The sequence below is a fragment of the Drosophila erecta genome, unplaced genomic scaffold, assembly GCF_003286155.1.
Source record: "Drosophila erecta strain 14021-0224.00,06,07 unplaced genomic scaffold, DereRS2 tig00000021-arrow-pilon, whole genome shotgun sequence".
NCBI lineage: Eukaryota > Metazoa > Arthropoda > Insecta > Diptera > Drosophilidae > Drosophila > Drosophila erecta.
Window position 1 is genome coordinate 25,450,296 of NW_020825198.1, and position 21,710 is coordinate 25,472,005.

Consider the following 21,710-nt stretch of genomic DNA (forward strand, 5'->3'; position numbering starts at 1 on the left):
TTTTCGCAACAATTCATAATCCTTGCCACACAAAATTATGTTTTGTCCGAAGGTTAGGATGTAAGGTGAAAGTCCAGTAGTCGTGTGAAGACTAAATCGAACAGCTTCGTTTATGTCATTCAATCTTTGATCCCAGGTTTTATGACCATTATATGTCAAAATGTTTTCAAGGAATCTTTAGTATTTTTGTCTGCTTGCAATCCTTACCATATTCACGAATTTTAAGTAGCATTTAGCTTGCTGTAGAATGCTGTGAACTAATTCAGAAGGTACCATTTTTTTCTATGAACTCTCTAGTTCTGAGACGGTATGGTTCCGCTGAGCTTTAGAGAGTTTAACGGACATGTAACCAACAGGTATTTCGAGACCCTCTACATTTTATTAGGCTACAAAACATCCAAAACTACGATTTCTGTTTCTTAAGCATTTCTATCAGTGAATGACCCACTGAAGCATAATTGTCAACCATAGTTATTTATAGTTAATCCCAGGAAACGACGAAGTTGTTTGACTGTAGTAGGTAGTGATAACTCGTTTATCGGCATATTTTTGAACGGATCTGTTCTTATCTGTATTTAAGAATTCAGAAAGCCGAGATATTTAATTTTTTCATGCAGAACTTAGATTGTCACACATCTATGGTTATATTCGTTTTTCTCAAGCAATGTGCGATTTCCTTAATCAGAATCACAATGCGTGTGTCAAAATCAGTCGAGTACTAACAATATTCTTGAGGAATTTTCGTAAGCGAAAAGTTGATCTTTTGGGTTTATGTTCGAGTGCAATAGTATATAAATGACCAAATATCCGATATCGAGCTTTTAATTAATTAATCACATAAGTGCAAGTGAATTCTATTTTTAGATTTTTATTCTCTCAATTTTACGCGAGCGGGAAGAAAGCAATTACTGCCGACACCAAAAAAGTGACTGCATAGTGCAAAACCAATGTATGGCCGTTACGCATCTTATTATTCTAGTGTCTTTCTTTCTAGTGTCTTTTATTCTACAGTTGGTTGGTTGACACATCCTTCGGTTTTTCGAGGGATTACACCTACAACAACTCGGTTTATAAACATTCTTCGTTCTGCAACTATATCAAAACACATATCTAGACTGCATGCAATCGTCCCATCTATGACTAAATTTTTCAGTAATATCAACTTCATCCGCTGAGCATCTACTATAGTTATTTGGACGAATATTGTATTTATAATTTGTGGATTGTATATTAATAATTAGCTTCTTCAGAGATTTTTAAGAGAAAAACTCTGTGACGACATTGTCTGGCTTAAGAAAGTTGGTGATCGAAAATCAAAATATGGTATCCATACCATACCGGATGGAGCCCACCCCTTAACCCGCCTTGGCTTCCGGCGCTCGCACCCAAACGGACAGATAAGTTTGCCAGCTGTTTGTCTCCGGCAAAAAGCGCATATTACTTTGCCCACAAGCAGCACTGCTCACAGTAATAAGCAGGCGGATTAGCCGGCTATTCATATGCTCCTCTCTGGGGGAAAAGCGGGAGCTCTCGCGTCCTGGCAGCTTAGTGCACAAAAGCCACCGTTGGATCACTTGGGAAATCTCAAGTTTGGGGCCTCTAATACGTCTGAGCACAGTAATGCCCACCCGCCTCTAACTGAACTGTTTAAATGACTTGTGCTGCCTGTCATTGTGCTCTTTTCCAAACTAAAGTTTGGAAGCAAGTTCATATGCGTGGCTTTTCCAGCTATCAAATTGTGAAACAATTTTCCTATTGTTTTGACACAAAGAATTAACGTAGCAAAAAGCAGCATTCGCTTTGTAACTCGCATCTGAAAAACTGCAAGTGAAACTGGAGGGAAACGTTCGGCTGAATGGGGCGCAACCATTGTTTTACAAGATTGTGGCAAAACGTTCGACGATGATTTTCAAGAGGGACCAAATACTTGCCAATAAAACCATGCCAACGAGCCTAAAGTCGTAGGTAATGGATATTTTGAGAAATTATTATAATTTAAATATAATAATTGGCTTTGTCTAAATCTTTTGTAATAAAATTACTGAATTTTTTCGAGTGGTTTCTCTTTTAAGTGATTTTCTTTCTCAGATCAGAGGTGTTTGTTTCTACCTTTTTTGTTAATCAGTTTCAAGCAAAGCGGCCCTATGCATGGGGACACACATAAACGGTCGCTCGTTACGCTCGCACGCCAACATTTATTTCTCATACGGGTTCGTTGTCACTTAGATACCTTAATTAATTGATCACCTCTCCTATTTAATTCAATTAAGTTCAACTTAAGTTCAACTACCTTTTTTTCCTAATCTAATCAAAATTAACGCTCACGTGCTACTATATTATATCCATTTATGATCACGAACACATGCCACAAAAGTGGTGCAGAAATTTAATTTATTTAGTTCACTTACAGGACTTTAGTATATACTTTATGCCTATTTAACAATGAGCGAGAATAATTCAACCAACTACAACATAGAAAAAACCAGATAGAATGCTATAGTCGATTTCCCCGACTATCAGATACCCGTTACTCATTTAGTGGAAGTGAATTTCAAATGTGAATTTCAAAATGTAATTTCAAAATCCCCAATGTAGAAATTGGGGAAAAAATAATAAAAATTAAAAATAACTTAATAATTTGTTAGGGTGTGGGCGTGAGAGTTTTGGGCTGTTTGTCGGCGTGGCAAAAATTTGTTAGCAAATCTATAGAAATTTACAAGATAAATAAAAAAGTGAAAAAATATCAAAACATTTTACAAAAGTGTGGTCGTGACAGTTTTGGGCGGTTTGTGGGCGTTAGAGTGGACGTGGCAAAAAGTTTTTTGGCAAATCTATAGAAATTTTCAAGATATATTCAAAAATTAAAAAATTAAGATTTTTCAAAACTGTGGGCGTGACAGTTTTTGGCGGTTTGTGGGAGTAGAAGTGGGCGTGGGAAAAAAAATGTAGCATATCTGTAGAAACTTACAAAATATATTCAAAGATTAAAAAATATCACAATACCACACAAAAGTGTGGCCGTGACAGTTTTGTGTGGGTTTAGGGCGTTCGAGTGGAAGCTGCATGCTTAATCTCAACATTCTAGCTTTTGTAGTTCCTGAGATCGAGGCGTTCATACGGACAGCTATTGAACTCGGCTATTGGTCCTGATCAATAATATATATAGTAACATATCCATTCTTACACCCACAACTCCCCATAAGATAATTATTAGCAACATACACTAGTATAAGCTCATATACACACATTAATGTATAAACACAAAATATCTAAGTCTAAGCACAAAATGTAATCAAAGAACGAGAGCCCTTCGATTAACCTTGGACACAGCGTCATGTTCCAAAGCCACCCTTTCTCACAGATCGCAAATCATAAACATAGACACTTGTCGCCTTATCATAACCATAGACACTTGCCGCCTTTATAAACACAGACTCTCGTCCCCTAATCATTAGCATTCGACCACTTTGCGAGCCAACTGAAATAATAAACTTTCGCGATCGGCGCCTAAGCCTACGCACTTGTCTCAGGATTCACCCCCTATTTCTCAGAAGACTCTCTTCCAACAGGAAAATAGAGGTTTACAACCCAACTCCCTTAAACTTCACTCTTTGGCTTCCCCAAATTGCCTATAAAACAGCAAGCATGTCTCCATGCAGCAGTTCAGTACTGAGTACGTTATCAACCGCAATAACTCCGCTAAAGCCAATTTAAACTTCCAACTTAGTGATAATCAAAAGACTCTAGTTCTTTCCTTAAATAGAATAAATAAAAAGGTTTAATAATACAGTCCTTCTGACTGGAGCTGATTCGGTAGAAGAAGCTAATAAATTAATAATATTATTAAGTTCACAAGAATTACAGAAGGTGGGATTCAACTTAAGGAAATGGATTTCCAACAATTTCAGATTGTTAACAACTGTGAAGGACACGGGGGATAATAAAGTTCTCAATATTATCGAAAATGTATGCATTAAAACTTTAGGACTTAAATTGGAACTTCAAAATTATTTCAATTTAACGTAAATTGTACGTAAACATACAAATTAGCGCGTTGTGTTATCAATGATCTGAAAAATATACGAAAATTTATTATTGTTAGAGAATATTTTAATACCAGGAAGGAGTTATTCAAAAAGTTTACGATAAAGCATATGCTGCAGTAGTCTATGCTAGGGTAATATTGTATTGTAAATATAATATTATAACCAGCAAGAGTAGAGTCAATCCTATAAAAAATAGAAAGACTACTCCCAAACTGGAGCTGTGTGGAGCTTATTTGCTTAGTGAATTAATCCAAAAACTAAAGGAATCAATTGGAGATCTATGAAGATGGAGATCACTTGGAGTGATCCCACAATTACTTTAACATGGTCAAAGTTAATAGTGGTCAAAGTAAGATCAAATTTATTAGAAGAAGAACGGATAACATTTGGAAATAAACAAATACTGAATGGAATCATGTGAAGTCAGAGGATATTCCAGCAGATTTAGCATCTAGGGGAGTGGACTCTAACCAGTTGACCAACTGTAATCTTTGGTGGAATGGTCCGAAAGGGCTAGCTGAAACGGTCTGTAGAAGAGCCCGTCTTAATAAATACGTAATAAAATGACGAAACAAATTATTCCATTTGTAAAACAAAAAGAAGGGATTCCAGTGTAGAAAAGTTTATACTCATAGTAGTATACATAAATAGATTCGATTGCAAAACTCAAATACAGAATTTGATGTTAGGCATTCGATTATTTTAGAAAAATGTTACCTATTATTGCCTGAAGGGATAAACTTAATGCAAAATTACATCCAAGGAAAATATTGGATTTTCAGTTAACAAAGTTCATTGAAAAAATATTTAAGAGAATATGTGAAGTTTGCAAGGTACAGGCAAATTACATCTCAGTAAATAATGGGAGATATAGGGTTACTATGTCATTTCCATTCTATAATACGGGATTAGATTACGCAGGTCCTTATTTGGTTAAGTGTTCGAAATATCGCGGACAAAAAACATTTAAAGGATAGGTCGTATTTGTCTGTATGACCACCAAGGCATGCATTTTTAGTTGCTCTCAGAAGATTCATTACTAGACGAGGAAAATGTGCCACTATCTATTCAGAAAATGTTTAAAGTCGGACTGCAATGTGCAGGCTGTGAGTTGTTTGATTTGCCTCAGCAAGGAGTTTTAAGCCTTGCAACATACAGGGTGCGTTATGAAAGTAATGCGTGGAAGGTGGCACAAGGCCTTCAAGGAGGGTCGAGAGGAGGTCACCGACGATCCACGTTCCGGACGTCCAACAACAGCACGAATTGATGAAAACGTTCGCCGTGTGCGAGAAACTTTGAGTTCAGACCGTCGGTTAAGCATCCGGGCAATCGCTGACATCCTAAACTTGTCAACATTTGCGGTACATGGAATAGTGACGGAGGATTTGCAAATGCGAAAGGTCTGTGCGAAGCTTGTGCCGAAGGTGTTGACGGAGGAGCAGAAAAACGTTCGAGTTTTGCGCTGTGAAGAATTGTTGGCCTTGTGCCACCTTCCACACTGAGATAAAAGTTTAGTTCTGCACCATTGTATTCAATTCGAAAGCGAAAAAGCACTATCATAACCTTATATAGGAGTGGTTAATGAAGTTCCAAAGATTATTTGGGATCCGATGAAAGTATCAATATCAAATCACACTCAAGTATTTGAACGATTAGATAATGAAGTTAAATACGTGAAAGTGCAACATTGAAAGATCTATATTTCAATAATATTTCCGAACATGCTAGTTTAATGATTGCTTAATAATCATGGTAATATTACTAATAATTTCATACGGAAATATGTTGTTAGACAATGAATGCATGGAATAACCTTCGCAGGTCCCTTGCCATTACTATAAATTTTAACAGTTAAGATACAAAATTAATAATAAAATGAATATGGTCGAGTTCCCCGACAGATCATGTATCATATACCCGTACTTAGCTAGTGGAAGTGCGAACGAGAAATTTCAAAATTTTCTGGAGTATCGGTAAAAAAAATAAAATTAAAAAAAAAAATATTTTTGTAAAGTGTGGGCCTAAGAGTGTTGGTCGGTTTGTGGGCGTGACAAGAAGTTTTTTGGCAATCTATACAAATTTACAAGATATAAAACAAGTGAAAAAATATCACAGCATTTTATGAAAGTGTGGCTGATTCGGGCGGTTTGTGGGCGTTGGAGTGGACGTGGAAATCTATAGAAAATCTATAGATAAATCTATAGAAATTTACAAGATATATTAAAAAATTAAAGAATAAAACATTTTTCAAAATTGTGGGCGTGACGGTTTTGAGCGGTTTATTAGCGTATAAGTGGGCGTGGGAAAACGTTTTTTTTGCCAAATCTGTAGAAATTTAAAAAATATGTAAAAAAAATTAAAAAATATCCAAACATTTTTCAAAAATTTTGTGGGCGGTTTGTAGGCGGTAGAGTGGGCGTGTCAAAAAGTTTTTCGACAATGTATAGAAATTTACAAGACTAATAAAAAAGTGAAAAAATATCACAACATTTTTCAAAAGTGTAGCCGTGGCAGTTTAGTGCGGTTTGTGGACCTTAGAGGGGGCGTGGCAACTTTTGGAAATAAACTTGCGCTGCGTCTGTGTCTCTGGAAACTGCATGCTTAGTCTCAACGTTTTTTTTTTGTAGTTCTCGAGAATGTAGTGACCAACTTAACTTTACACTGCAACAACTCTTCAAGACACCCTCGCCCTAAATTATAGCAGCTTTTGTGTAAAACAAAAAGCGAGAGAATTGTCTTAGACCAATCAGGATAGAATATGATCGTACGATTATACAGTTAGGAAAAGAAAAGCTATAACAGCGACCACCAGCATGCAGCTTCCCAGAGCTTGATTCATTATCGGATAAAACTTCGTGGCGAACGCTCACAATTTTTGACGCTGCCCATTTAAACTTCGCATACACGTGAAATATAATTAGTTATATATATATCCAATCTCATAAAACAAGAGTGGGATATTTCAATAAATTTCCGTGTTCGATTCGTGTGAAAGTGGCAACGAGATTCGACCCCAAGGCGTAAGGAAGGCCCGGCCTATATAAGAGCATTTGGTTGCTATACAGCTCGACAATGTCAACGTGAACTTGGGCCCAACTTTACGCACATCATGGAGTGGATATTTAAGGTCGTGAGTACTACAACAACAATGATAAAAACATTATTATGAATTACCTATATTAAAATTCTAACAAAATGCCACTCGAACGTCTAAATAAAATAATATCTGCATTTGACTAAGGATTATGTAATTATATTTGCTAATTGCTTATAACTATTTGCATTGTACTTTACTTTTATATACTTTATTTTACCCACTGAATATAAACAAAAAATGAAGAGTTAGAGAATGACTAGGATAATTATGCGTAGATTAAAATATTGTTAGTTCGTAAAAGAGATTTAATGAAACCTTTTATTAAACTGAATTTATATAAATGGAATTATGATTGAAGATATATTGAAAAATAATGAATTGTGAATAAATAGATTTAATGGTTTGTCGAGTACTTATGTTGAACACTTTCTTAAATATGTGGTAGAGTTATTTTGGAACTTGGCCAAGGGACAATGTAAATATTTTAAGTAGCGTTGTCATGGTAGGGAGGGTAAAGACTTAGGGAATTATTAACATCCAAAATTCCCAATACTTATAGGAATCTATAGCTTATCTTCACACGTGTCGGCGTGTATCATTAGTATCAATATAAAGCCATTTCTTTTATTAATCGGTAGTCCAGTTTTGAATATTGTTTATGAGTAAGACGCACTTATTAAAATGTAGTAGCGTTTCGTACTATCCTAGCTAAAAGAACCCCGACTTACGGCGAGCTAGACCCGAGCATAGCAAGAGTGCGCATCCCTAGCGAAGGAAGTACAAGGTCCTCTTTATTAGTAATTACCACCCACTATTAAAAGACCAACTAGTTAAAAATCTATCGAACTACGTACACTACAAGAACGAGGCGTTCATACGGATGACGGACATACGGACATGGTCAGTTCGATTCGGCTATTGATCCTGATCAAGAATATACATATATACTTTATATAGTCGGAAACGCTCTCCTGCCTATTACATACTTTCCAACGAATCTAGTATACCCTTTTTTTTTTAAAGAAAAATGTACTTCAAAATATTAAAAGGGAAATGTTTAAAATAAGTTATATTTAGTCCAATTTACCTTTGGCTCTTTGGCAGAATATTAACATATGATATATTATATATTATATAAGAACAGCCGCCATGCTTGTTTACTTGCATCTGTTGTTATACAATAATCTTTCTCGAAATCGGGAAACTTTAATAATGTTGGCTTCATTAATTAACCTTTTAAATATTCAAAGGCTTTTTGGCATTTATCTGTTCATTCGAATTTTACATTATTTTTACGTAATCATTTTATGTGACGTGAATAATCGGAAAATTTTTTTAAGCAACGAATCTTTTACCGCTGTCTGCGTCCTGTGAAAGGTAACTTAAACCGTATGGTAATCGCGTGAAACGATGAGAGCCATTGTTCATTGAAGAAGACGTTATATTTCTGGAATTTTCTTCGAGTTCTATTTGATGAAAACCTGACATTAAATCTACAAGACTCTTTTAACTCTTCCTAATTGATCAAGAATCTGATCATCTATCCTTGGTAATGGAAATTTATCGGATAGGATTTTTTTATTGATTTGGCGATAGTCAATTACTAACCGCCATATCTTATCAGTATAATCTAGTAAAGCCTTTTCCAAAATGGACTGTTATATTCAGAGACTATTTTGTATTTTATTAATTTGCTTACTTGTTTGTCTACTTCTTCTTTTTAACTATGTGGGATTCGGTAGTTTTATATATATATTGGCTTCTTATCCTTTATTCTTATTTTATTCTTTATTCTTAATTGTTATTGTTAGTGTTGCAGTTATTGGTTCCACCCCGGTTGTTCCCTCTGTAATTTCCTCGACCTCTATTGTAGTTGTTAATGGTGCCTTTTTTAATCATTTTAAATTTTCTTTGCTCTTTTTTTCTTATTTTTTTATTTTCAACAGAGCAGATTTCCTCTTATTTTTTTGTTTAATTTTAGACTTTTTCTAAGTCGTCTGACCAACTTTTCCATTTTCTTTTTGTTAGACATTTGTTGTGGAAGAAATAAGTTTTAACAATTAGGTATCCAGGCAATATAATGACAATTATTAGTAACAATATATTTGGCAAATATAGATCTATGTTTATTAAATTATTTACTTTATTTATTAAATTTGCAGTGGAGTCTTTTTATCGGCTAATGCCATTTGTTGTCGATATTATATATATATATCGACATATATAATATATCGATATTATATTATATACACACAGATATATACAACTGTACGTATAACGATTGAACCGCTGCGTCCATGTATTGTCAAACATTTGTCTGCATTTATGTGTTTGCGCTTCCAACATCTTGGTAGCTTAATTTTCCAATCAAAACATAATTTGGGAAACGTTAGACATTATATTTCTTTTGAATTTGCGCTTAGAATAGCGGCGTCAACAACATAGGTATTTGTCTGCGAAAAAGTTCGACGGCAACTATGCTTAGCGATCAAGAAACGAAAAGTGGGAGTAAAAAGAAACGACCTCCGCTGTCGGCTGATATGCATTGCATAGAAAACCCGAGAGAGCTGTTAATGCTGCGGCTGCGGCCTTACATTACATTAAGAATAGAGATAACATTGTTTAGTATTAAGTGTCTACAGAATTCGATTCCGCTGTTAAAAAATAAAATAGCTTTGGATGCTGTCGAATAAACAACGATAAAGCGTTAGATATTGATAGATATAGATAAATTACAAATTTGCTGGTGACTGCGAAGCCCGTCATTTAGTATTATTATTCTTATGGTTATGTTGATTGTAAAATATTTGAACGTTTATACTCGTTACTCGGGGAGTAAAGGGTATACTTGATTCGTTCGTAACAGGCAGGAGGAAACGTTTCCGACCATATAAAGTATATATATTCTTGATCAGGATCAATAGCCGAGTTGAACTGGCCATGTTCGTCTGTCCGGCCGTCCGTTGTCCGTATGAACGCCTCGATCTCGGGAACTACAAAAAGAATGTTGAGATTAAGCATGTCCAGAGACACAAGTTTGTTCCCAAATGTTGGCACGCACAAAATTGTCACGGCTACACTTTTGAAAAATGTTGTAATATATTTTCTTTTTTGCATATATTTTTTGTAAATGTCTATAGATTCGCCAAAACACATTTTGCCACGCCCACTCCAACGCCCACAAATACTATATACCTATACTATATACAACTAGCTGAGTAACGGGTATCTGATAGTCGGGGAACTCGATTATAGCATTCTATCTTATTTTCATTTCAATTTTAATTAACTTTACAAAAATTGAAAAAAAAAAATATTTACTTTCTTACCTGGGATGTGGTTAAAATCACTTTAGATTGCTTTTTTTCCGTTCCAGTAAATATCATTAATGAATTCAAGTTTGGAGAAAAAGATATTATAGAATCATATCCGTAAGTACATAAAATATTTCTTGAACGATGTTCCAGTAAATGAATACCCTTTTGGTCGACTGCCAGCCAAAGCGTTCTAGGCCAGTTTGTGGTAAAACTTTGCTGGAATTTATAAAAATAGTTTTTTAGAAACTACAAACATATGTAAAGTGCTTCACATTAAAAATATAGCATTTTTGATAGAAATTAAGTATTGCTTCTAAGTTTTTACACCCGATACCCGTACAGCAAAGGATATACTAGATTCGTTGAAAAGTATGTTACAGGCAGAAGGAAGCGTTTCCGACCATATAAAGTATGTATATATTCTTGATCAGGATCGATAGCCGAGTCGAACTGGCCATGTCCGTCTGTTCGTATGAACGCCTCGTTCATGCAGCTTTTTGAGACTTAGAGGCAGCGCAAGTTTGTTTCCAAGTTTGCCACGCCCACTCTAAACATAAAACGCTACGTCCACACTTTTGAAAAATGTGACATTTTTTATAAGTTTTTATATGTTTATAGGTTTGCCAAACATCATTTTGTCACGCCCACTCCAACGCAAACAAACCGCCCAAAACTGTCACGCCCACACGTTTAATTTTTTCATATATATTTCTCGGATTTCTGAATTCTTAAATACAGATAAGAACAGATCCGTTCAAAAATATGCCGATAAGCGAGTTATCACTTCCTACTACAGTCAAACAACTTCGACGTTTCCCGGGATTAACTATGGTTGACAATTATGCTTCTGTGGGTCATTCACTGATCGAGATGCTTAAGAAACAGAAATCGTAGTTTTGGATGTTTTCTAGCCTAATAAAATGTAGAGGGTCTCGAGATACCCGTTGGTTACATGTCCGTTAAACTCTCTAAAGCTCAGCGAAACCATACCGTCTCAGAACTAGAGAGTTCATAGAAAAAAATGGTACCTTCTGAATTAGTTCACAGCATTCTACAGCACGCTAGATGCTAGTTCAAATTATTGAATATATGAAGGATGGCAAGCAGACAAAAACACTAAAGATTCCTTGAAAATATATAAACATTTTGACATGATCATCAACCTGGGATCAAAGAATGAGATTGAATGAGATTAACGAAGCTATCCGTCTTCACACGACTACTGGATTTTCACCTTACATCCTAACCTTCGGACAAAACATAATTTTATGTGGTAAGGATTATCAATTGTTGCGAAAACTTAATCTACTATCAGATAACACGAGGTTAGTTTATCGTTATGCCGTACTGTTTGCTATATATGAATCTAAGATTAGAACTACGAGGGCACATGAGGATAAAGCAGAAATATACAACTTGAGGAGTAGAAACATCCAATTTAAAGTCGGAGATCAGTTCAGCCATAAATTAGCTCAAGTGAAAGAGGAACAAACTCAGAAAACAGTTTTTAAATCCATTACTAGATTCGTTGAAAAGTATGTAACAGGCAGAAGGAAGTGCTATTTGGCTAGCTCCGAGATTTTGTTTGTTCGACCCACCAAATTTATTATTTGTGTGATTGCCCCACCAAAGAGAAGACAGAGTTTTAGGTTCGAACAGCTCTATTGACAGACTTTTTCAACGATAGACTTCTTCAGTCCTCGCAGTCGGCTGCACGGCGTCGCTTCTTTGTCGTCCTTCCCTTGTTCTCGATCTTCTCCTGTCCTGCAACCTGTCCGCCAGCTCTTCGCTGATGAAACTTGCCGTGGCTCCGGTGTCTATCGTGGCCTGAATTTCCACTCCGTCTCGGGCCGTCACGGTCCTCGGGCCGATCCTCCCGCAAACCCAGCAAAAACTGAGCGGACGGTTCCGGCACTCCCGCGTCCAGTGATCTTGGCTTCCGCACCCATGGCAGGCTTTTGCCGGGCTTAATACAAACCCCCGCCGCACCGGGTCCGGCTCTCACCCGTTGATGTCGGACCCGTGGTGTCCTCTTGGCACCTCCTGTACACCGCGGTCTGCTCCTCTCTTGGAAAATCCCGCTGGTGGGGGGCCCTGTGAGTCCGCTCCAACTCGAACAGTTGCCTTTGGGTGTGCAGCTCTTCAAACTCGTACGGGCGAACAAACATGCGCAGGGCTGGGGTGCTGTTTTCCCTTATTCGCTCCAGCGTCTCTTTCTGCGACAACCCCAAGGGTCGCATGACGGTCTGCATGTTAACTATGTAGTATTTGAAACACTCGCAATGTCGGTGCATCCTCTGCCTGACCTGATCCGCTAGCTTCGTCATTAAGCCTCTGGGCAGAAAGAATTCCTGGAAGCTCTGAATGAACTCTGCCCATATCTCCCAGAACCTATTGTTGGCAATGAACCACTTCAGCAGTTCTAGAATGTCCAGGCCACATTTTATTAACCACTGACCACTCCACCTGCTCCAGGAATTCCAACAGCTTTTCGTGCTCGTCGTACCGGAAACTCCACTCTTGAACTTGCTTCGCCACCTTTGCGTTCTCGTCGTTCTTCCTTCGTCGTCCTTCCCTTGTTCTCGATCGCTTACCCGTGCCGGCTTGAATGGGGCTTAGGATAGGGAGGTGTATCGCTCGTTAGGTCAAGCTGACGCTCCTCCCCGAACCACCTTTGCCGACCAATGACCCCACCTTCCCTTCTGACCTTGCCAGGTTCATGTGCACTGCCCGATATCCTTCGTTGTTCTGGCCTAGGGCTTAGGATGTTATGGTGGAGAGGTGCCACGTCCGTATGTCTTTACATAACGCCCTGACTCCACTGACCCTTCTGACCGTGCCAAGTTCTTCACTTGCAGGGATCGTCCTCCTGCGTCTATCGCGTTCTCACTGACCGTTTCACTTTAGCCCTTCGCGTATTCTGGCTGCCCTTGACTCCTCCTGCATTCCAGCCTTCTTCGCTGCTGCTAGGCAGCTCTCCTGCACCTTAATTTGTGGTGAGTTTTAAGACTCCTTACAGGATCTACTGATGGAATATAGAATAATGATGATGATATAGAATGATGATGATTTATAGAATAAAAGCGCTCACGGGCAAATCGTTTCAAGTGTGTTCAAGAACAAGCATGTATATTTACCTGTAAAGCTAGATATTGGCATTGGAAATACCACAACCATGTATAAGCTGGAATTGTTTGACCAAACTTTGGGGCGTCACTCCCTCCACAATATATAAAATATCGATCAGACTTTATAAGCTCAAGTAGCGGTGAATTAGTTAAAGCCCATTTTAACCTCTGCCCTCTGGATCTAACAAACACAAACTTTAAAAAAAAGTCTTATCTTTACTGTGATGCCAGCATCGAAAATTAAAATAATATATTGTTGTGCCCGACGCCTTATCAAGGCTATCTGAAAACGAAATATCTGCATTGGACATGGCCCCTAAGGTAGACTTGAGCTCTGAAACTTTTCAGAATACACATACACTGCATTAAAAGCTTGTTGTCGAATAGGCCAGATAGATTATATACATTATTAAATAAATAGGTTTGTACATTCGTACAGAACACGCAGACGGCAATGAGGTCCACGATAAAAAGAGCCGGAAACCATTGATTCCAGAAACATTAAAACCGGAAATTCTTCTATAGACACACGATGGAGTTACTTCCTCCTATGCATGAGAGCAGAAGTGTTTTTTGCCTGTATTCCGTGAAAAATGAACTAGAGAAAACACCAAGTACATAATACTGGAGTTATCCAAATAGTGTGAAAAGACGCTAATCAAACTAAAACAAACAAAAAATATATTTAACTATAAATATATAATTCTGAAAAGTGCATATTTAATTTAAAATAATAAGTGCCACCCGAAATAAGCTCGAAAAATGAGCAGCGATCCAAAGAATGAGCGTAGAAGCTCCGTTAATCAAAGAAACGGCTGTTACTCTTACTGCTGAAAACGCGATACCAACGTAGATCACAAATCAACAAAGAGCAACCCGGCTCTATTTACTGTCGACAGCAATAGAGCGAGAATTCACCAATTCTGCTCGCCCCAACTCCTACATCATGGAACTACCAATGCCATATATAAGGGAAAAATGCTCTAACAACCTGGTCAACAAAATTGCTGCTCTGGTAGGGGGCGAAAATTTCCATGTTGTTTTGCTTATTAAATCTATAAGTTCAAACAAAAGTAGAACAATTCCGAAGAAGACTTCCAAACTGTGTCTTAAAACCTGAAGGAAACAAAACCAATATTCGACTTTCAAACCAATATTCGTCCTGCCTACGACAGCAATGCGCGGCAGTACAGCCTGTGCGCAAAGCCCTTTAGCTTTAGGGAAGTGCAGGAAGTTTATCGCCGAAATTTGGGCCAAAGTAAATTCGGTAGCTTTTCAACTCACAATTGGGTCGACAATTTGAAAAATCCCGAATTTTAACAAATTTGGTAATTGTTATTACCAAATTTAGAATTTACTTGGAGGTAGGCTCGTATTACATGAAGCAAATTCGAAGCTAATTCCCGCTTATATTACAATGTGGTTGGCATGTTGGGTTGTTGCACGGACTGGGAAGGTGGATGTTGTTGTGGGCATATCCGCTTTGGGAATCCAGGTTCGATAGTGTTGTCGGATGTTGTCATCGTGCACCTCACAGCGAAGGCTCCGTTGTAGAGGTACGACTCAATGAGCTTATGAGTGTACCAGGCAAGTGTTTTTTAATTTTATGCATGAGACTTTTGTGCCAGACGCGGTCGAATGCTTGACATACATCGAGGAACATCGCACTGGAATGTTCTCTATGCTCGAAGCCGGCGCGAATTTCCATTTACTTGGGTAGTAGCCGAGACTATTGATTCCATTAAAGAGTATACAGAGGTATACCACAGTACGGAAGTTCCAGTATTATTTTGCAGTTATTAGAGCCTGGATCCTTTTTTGTTTTTTATGACTTTTCTCGAACGGCCGAAATGATGTTGACGTAGGATCAGTTTCAGAGTGGGTTTGCGGAAGAATATAGACATTTGCAACGAATTGCGCTGTGTCTATATCTCTGGAAGCTTCTTTTATAGTTCCTAAGATTGAGGAATTCATACGGACAGACGGACATGGCCAGATCGAGTCGTCTATTGATCCTGACCAAGAATATATATACTTTATATGGTCGGAAACTTTTCCTCCTGCCTGTTACATACTTTTCAACAAATTTTAGTATACACTTTTACTCTACGAGTAACGGGTATAATAACAAATAGAATTCTCTGTTATCCATGCTTCTACAAAAAAAAAGACATGCTTGCACGCTAAATGATAACAAGGATTAATAACAAATTATTGAAAAACGAAGCAATTATTCTCCAAACAACTTTAAAAAAAATATAAATAAATAAATAAATTAATTAATTAATAAAAAAAATAATAATGCTTTAAGTTGCATTCTCACATTCTAGGTAACAGATACTTATAGTACTAATCTTTATTCGCCATATTCGCCATTTACATAGCTATTTAATGTATATTATTGGGTTTTTGAAATGTATATTTATTGGGTTTTATGTATAAGAGTTTATAATGGAATCGTAATCTGGAAAAATGCTGTGTTTTAATTTAATGCTTTATTATTTATTCAGTATATTTTTTTTGAATATCCTTAACATGAAAAACGCACATTTTTCTACCGGTTTCACTCGTTTCATAATACGCTGCACTGAGTTTTCTGGTTACAGTTGCTGTGAGGAACACTTGAGCTAATTTAAATTGGATGTTTCTACTCCTCAAGTTATTTCTGCTTTATCCTCATGTGCCCTCGTAGTTCTAATCTTAGATTCATATATATATATATCATAGATAAACTAACCTCGTGTTATCTGATAGTAGATTAAGTTTTCGCAACAATTGATAATCCTTACCACATAATATTTTGTTTTGTCCGAAGGTTAGGATGTAAGGTGAAAATCCAGTAGTCGTGTGAAGACGGATAGCTTCGTTAATCTCATTCAATCTTATTCTTTGATCCCAGGTTGTATGATCATGTCAAAATGTTTATATATTTTCAAGGAATCTTTAGTGTTTTTGTCTGCTTGCAATCCTTCATATATTCAATAATTTGAACTAGCATCTAGCGTGCTGTAGAATGCTGTGAACTAATTCAGAAGGTACCATTTATTTCAATGAACTCTCTAGTTCTGAGACGGTATGGTTTCGCTGAGCTTTAGAGAGTTTAACGGACATGTAACCAACAGGTATATCGACAGGTATCAACAGCCCCTCTACATTTTATTAGGCTAGAAAACATCCAAAACAACGATTTCTAATTCTTAAGCATCTCGATCAGTGAATGACCTACAAAAGCATAATTTTCAACCAAATGCCAACCAAGGAAGTGATAACTCGATTATCGGCATATTTTTAAACGGATCTGTTCTTATCTGTACATAAAAAATCAGAAAACAGAGATATTAATTTTTTTCATGCAGAATTTAGATTGTCCGACATTTCTGGTTATATTCGTTTTTTCTCAAACAAAAAGCGATTTCCTCAATCAGAATCACAATGCGTGTGTCAAAATCAGTCGAGTACTAACAATATACTTCCGGAATTTTCGTAAACGAAAAGTTGATCTTTTGGGTTTATGTTCGAGTGCAATAGTATATAAATTACCAAATATCCGATATCGAGCTTTTAATTAATTAATCACATAATTAATTTATATGAAAAGATAAAAGTCGGGGTATTATTTCTCACTTATCAGCTGATTTGTCTATACTATAGGATAAGGCTATATTGATCCTCACTGGGTAAGGATGTGTCTTCAGTTGGTTGGTTGACAACCCAACCAGTTGGTGGGCCCAGGCCACATTATGTCGTTTAAACTCTTGTTATTCGTAGTTTTTGCTGAAGCATCAGAAACGACTCTCAATTTGGTCGTAAGGCTTGAATCTGTAATCACAGCCTGATGCGGTAAGAAATATTTGCATTCATCACTCACTTCAACCATGTATCCGAAAAGCATTCATGAATTTAGGGAAGTGAACCTTAAGTTTTGATCTTTCTGTAAAATTTTTTCTCAAGATTCATGTAGCGAGCTATTGCTTGTTTCTTTGAACCTCCAAAGGTGGCATCGTTCTTGAATGGAATTGACACAATGTATCGCCCATCGATATAATTTTTTCATCTTCTTCAACTTCTCAATAGCGATCTAAATCTTTTTATCCTGTTGTTGTAGCTACAATAGTTTTTTTCCTTTGGATTTCTTACATCCAGAAACTATCCACCCAAAATTAGTTTTTTGCGAATGTTTTGGGAGAATGAGTGATTTAATTTCCATATTTTTTTTGAGAATTTTTTTTTTATCGAAATAATGGCTTTTGTGCTTGGAGATGCACGTTGCTGTGGAAGATACTCCACTTATTTCTGTAAGTGAACGAAATTTTTAGCATTTCGACGGAAACTACCTACGATATGTTACGACTCAAAAACTAAATAACTAAAAGAAGGCAACTAGAAAAAAATTATCTAGATAGAAAATTATGAATTTTCTCTTTGGCACCTCCACTAGCTGACTAACGGGTATCTGATAGTCGGGGAATTCGACTATAGCATTCTATCTTGTTTTTATTTCCAAAATTAAAATTTTAATGTTAACGAAACTGTTTGGTTACGGAGTGCTAGAGCCGGTTGGGCGCCAATTAACAAAGTAGTATTTGTGTTTATTAAACTTTATTACGATCCGCTTGGATCTGTTTGCGGTTCTCCAACGGTAAACTAACTTAAGCTTACATTTAGAAGCCTAACCAAACCGTATAACTTATATATTGACACATTAATATTGTGAACAAATGTTTTTATTTGCTTATTGGATTTCAAATTTGGCACATCCATAAGCCTATTCATGTGTTCAGAGAAAATTTGTCTTTTGTTCTCATACCGCTTGGTTAAAAACTCGCAAGTGGCTTCATATTTTCCTCCAGAGCCAAGCGACAAATGAGTAAGCACATTTCTGGGTTCTCCTTCTAATGCTTCATAATTTTCTCCAGAGCCAAACGACGATTGAGTTACCACATCTTGGCTTCTCCTTTTAATACTGACTTGAGATAATTAAACTGGATAGAAGGACTGATATCCTCTCTCATATGAATGTGTTTTGTGAGCTCTTTACAGAAAGGTCATTAAAATCACCAAAGAAAGTGGAAAGAAATTTTTGGCAGGGTTTGTAACTACTCTGCCTTAACAGCTGTTGACATTTCAGCATTATTATCTCTTCCATGGAGTCGACAATTAATGGCTGTTAAAATATTTTGGTTGTTAAACTCAAGTACACTAATTTCTTCCTCAATTAGTGAACATTTAAAGTAAGTATTAACCTTTTCTACCTGACGTACCCTCTGCTCCCTTGAATTCGCTGATGCATATAAAACGCTTGAGGCCGTGGAGAAATTATACTGTGGAGAGATCCTTTATTAGCTCCAGGTACACAGCCTTGGTTGCGAACCAAATAAATACGCACTTTATTGGGGTCTTGTTGCGAGACTCCGGCTGGTAGAAGAATGGCCCAAAGAAATCGACACCTGTGACCTGAAAGGCATGCGATACGTCAAACCGCTTTTTCGGAAGATCCGCTAGTATGTCTTCCACGAGACAAAGCTTATCCCGAAAACATCATACGCATCTATTCAAAGCCTTGGTCATAGTCTTTTTCTCACCAATATGCCAATATATGGATTATAATATTATTATAATATAACAAAATAAGATTAGCCTCATGGTAATGCAATTAATAATATTTGCCAATTAATAAATAATTGCCATACTTATGCTCTCCCATATCTCTATGTATGCGTGAAAGCTAGGTGTACATTTTTATCTCTTAATGCTAACTTATGAGTAAGAGCGAGATGACAATATGGTTCTTACTCATAGCGGGGATTTGATCTTGCGCTTCTGTTTGCCACCATGGGATTCATACCTCAACCTAAGCTAATACATGGTGCATACATGGTACTGTGGGCCTTACGAGTATCTATCCTACCACAACTCGGCCATTCTGACTAGCTGATCCCCTGAACATGGTTAACATTGCTTATTTGTAGTTGTATAACGACTTTTTTTTTCCTATCTATACATATGAACATTCTATATCTATTTGTGTTATTATTAACAGTGTTTAATTGTGTGCTCGTTTGTTTTTCTTGTGGCCTATCCAATGTTTTATATTTTGAATGCTCCAGACCCCTTGGTACGGGTTACGAGAAACCTGAAACCCTTCTACGTCCTTTAGGAAGAATCTGTCGTTTCTTTATACTTTTGAAATCACGTATGGACCTTTACTTTTTGGAATCAATTTTCTAGATATGCCTGCTGTGCTGTCGAAATTCTTCAACATTACATAATCTCCTTTTTTGTATTCAGATGGCTTTCTGGCGGTCTTATCATATTGTATTTTGTTATATGCTTGAGCTTTTCCTTGATTGTTTTCTGCTTCGCTTCTAATACCATTCAAATTCCTATGTTCTTTCGTATTATCTTATTCTTCTAGCTTTTCTTTTAATTCGTCTACTTTTTTTCCTCTTTGTTCTAAACCAAAAAGTACTTTGCTTGGAGTTTGTTTGATACTGCGGTGTTGTGTATTATTAAGTACGTGCTCATATTTACCTATTACTGTGTCCCAATATACAGAGGTGGTGAAAAGTATTTACACAACGTGCTTTTTTTTCAATTGTCAACTTTGATCGCTTATTGCTGCTGCTTTTGTACTCAGAAACGAACATAACCGTATTTGTCGTGTTTCTACATCTATACAGAAGCAAACGAAAGAAGGAGTGGAAAAAATAACTGTTCATGGGCTAAAAATAGAAGCATTGAACTGATGCTTGTCTGTCGTCAGAAGTATTTACACACAATTTGTACACGTCAAAATTATTTACACACAGCTTTTTTAATTGATTTTTGCGTTTTTTATTGAATTTAAACGAAATATTTTATATTATTTTAATATGTGATTATGTTAAGCCAACTAATATCTAGTTACTCCGCCTTTGGCATCAATGACTGCTTGGAGCCTTGCTGGTATTGACCGGACCAAGTTGTGCGCAAACTCAAGATGTAATTTTGACCAAATTTCCGTAATTTCAGCTATAGTTTCATCGCGCTGGCGATCTCTTTCAAATGTCCTCTGACTCTTAACATAAGCCCAGACATTTTCGATAATGTTCAGATCGGGGCTTTGTGCGGGCCATGGAAGTACCGCCTGATTTATGACTTTCAAGAACTTGGTTGGTACTCGGCCATTGTGGCATGGAGCATTGTCCTGCTGCAAGATCCAGTCATTCGTGGAGAACAGTCTATTTCCTGAGGTTAATGCGTGCTCATTTAAGATATGTAGGTATCCTGTTTGATTTAGTGTACCCTCTATCGGTACCATGTCTCCAAATCCATAGTAGCTTAAACAGCCCCAGAACATCACCGTGCCACCACCAAACCGATTGATTGGCTGGACGGCATTACCCTTTAGTTGTTTTGGGAGATGCATAAATTGCTTGCTAAATGATCCCTGAAACTGAAACGCAACTTCATCAGTCCATAAAACATCAAACCAGAACTCGAGAGGCTTCTCTTTATACTCCAAGGCAAATGCGAGACGTTTTTCCTTGTTTCTTGGGGTAATATCAACTACTGCACGAACAACATAGGTGTTGATGTCAACTTCCTTTATTCTGCGACGCAGTGTACTATCGCTAATATGTTTTCCAATTAAATTTTTCGAAGCTGCAGCAATTTTAACGGTACGTATGGTGGGATTACTTAGTACAACTCCTATAATGTGTCTGCAGTCTCTTGGGTTCAATTCAACTTTTCGGGCAGTTCTCTTTTTATTTTCCAAATTTCCCAGTGTGTCCTTTTTTTAACTAAATTGTACACAGTTTTACGTGATATTTTGTACAACTCAGCTAATTTGGATGCAGAAGTACCAGCCTTAAATTTAGTGACAATCTCGGCTCGATGCTCAACTGATAGCTCCTTTGTTTTTGCCATTTTACAAATTAAATGCTTAGTTTAATCTATTAATTTAACTGTTAACAGTTAGTTTAAGTTTCAATTAAGCGATCAACATCAACTAGAACTTCACTTACTCAATGCAAATCAAAGACTAATCTTCAATTTGCACTGTGTAAATAATTTTGACGTGTAAAAATTGTGTGTAAATACTTCTGACGACAGACAAGCATCAGTTCAATGCTTCTAT

At 36.9% G+C, this 21,710-nt stretch overlaps 1 protein-coding gene across 1 annotated transcript in view; it reads right to left on the minus strand.

Annotated features, from left to right (window-relative positions):
* The window catches only part of LOC26526255 (unconventional myosin-VIIa), a 713,556-nt gene that overhangs the window by 14,749 nt on the left and 677,097 nt on the right, over positions 1 to 21,710 (minus strand). The window contains exon 22 of the mRNA XM_026976734.1: positions 10,473 to 10,676. Coding sequence (XP_026832535.1) covers positions 10,473 to 10,676 — 204 coding nt within the window. The remainder of the gene's footprint in view (positions 1 to 10,472; positions 10,677 to 21,710) is intronic.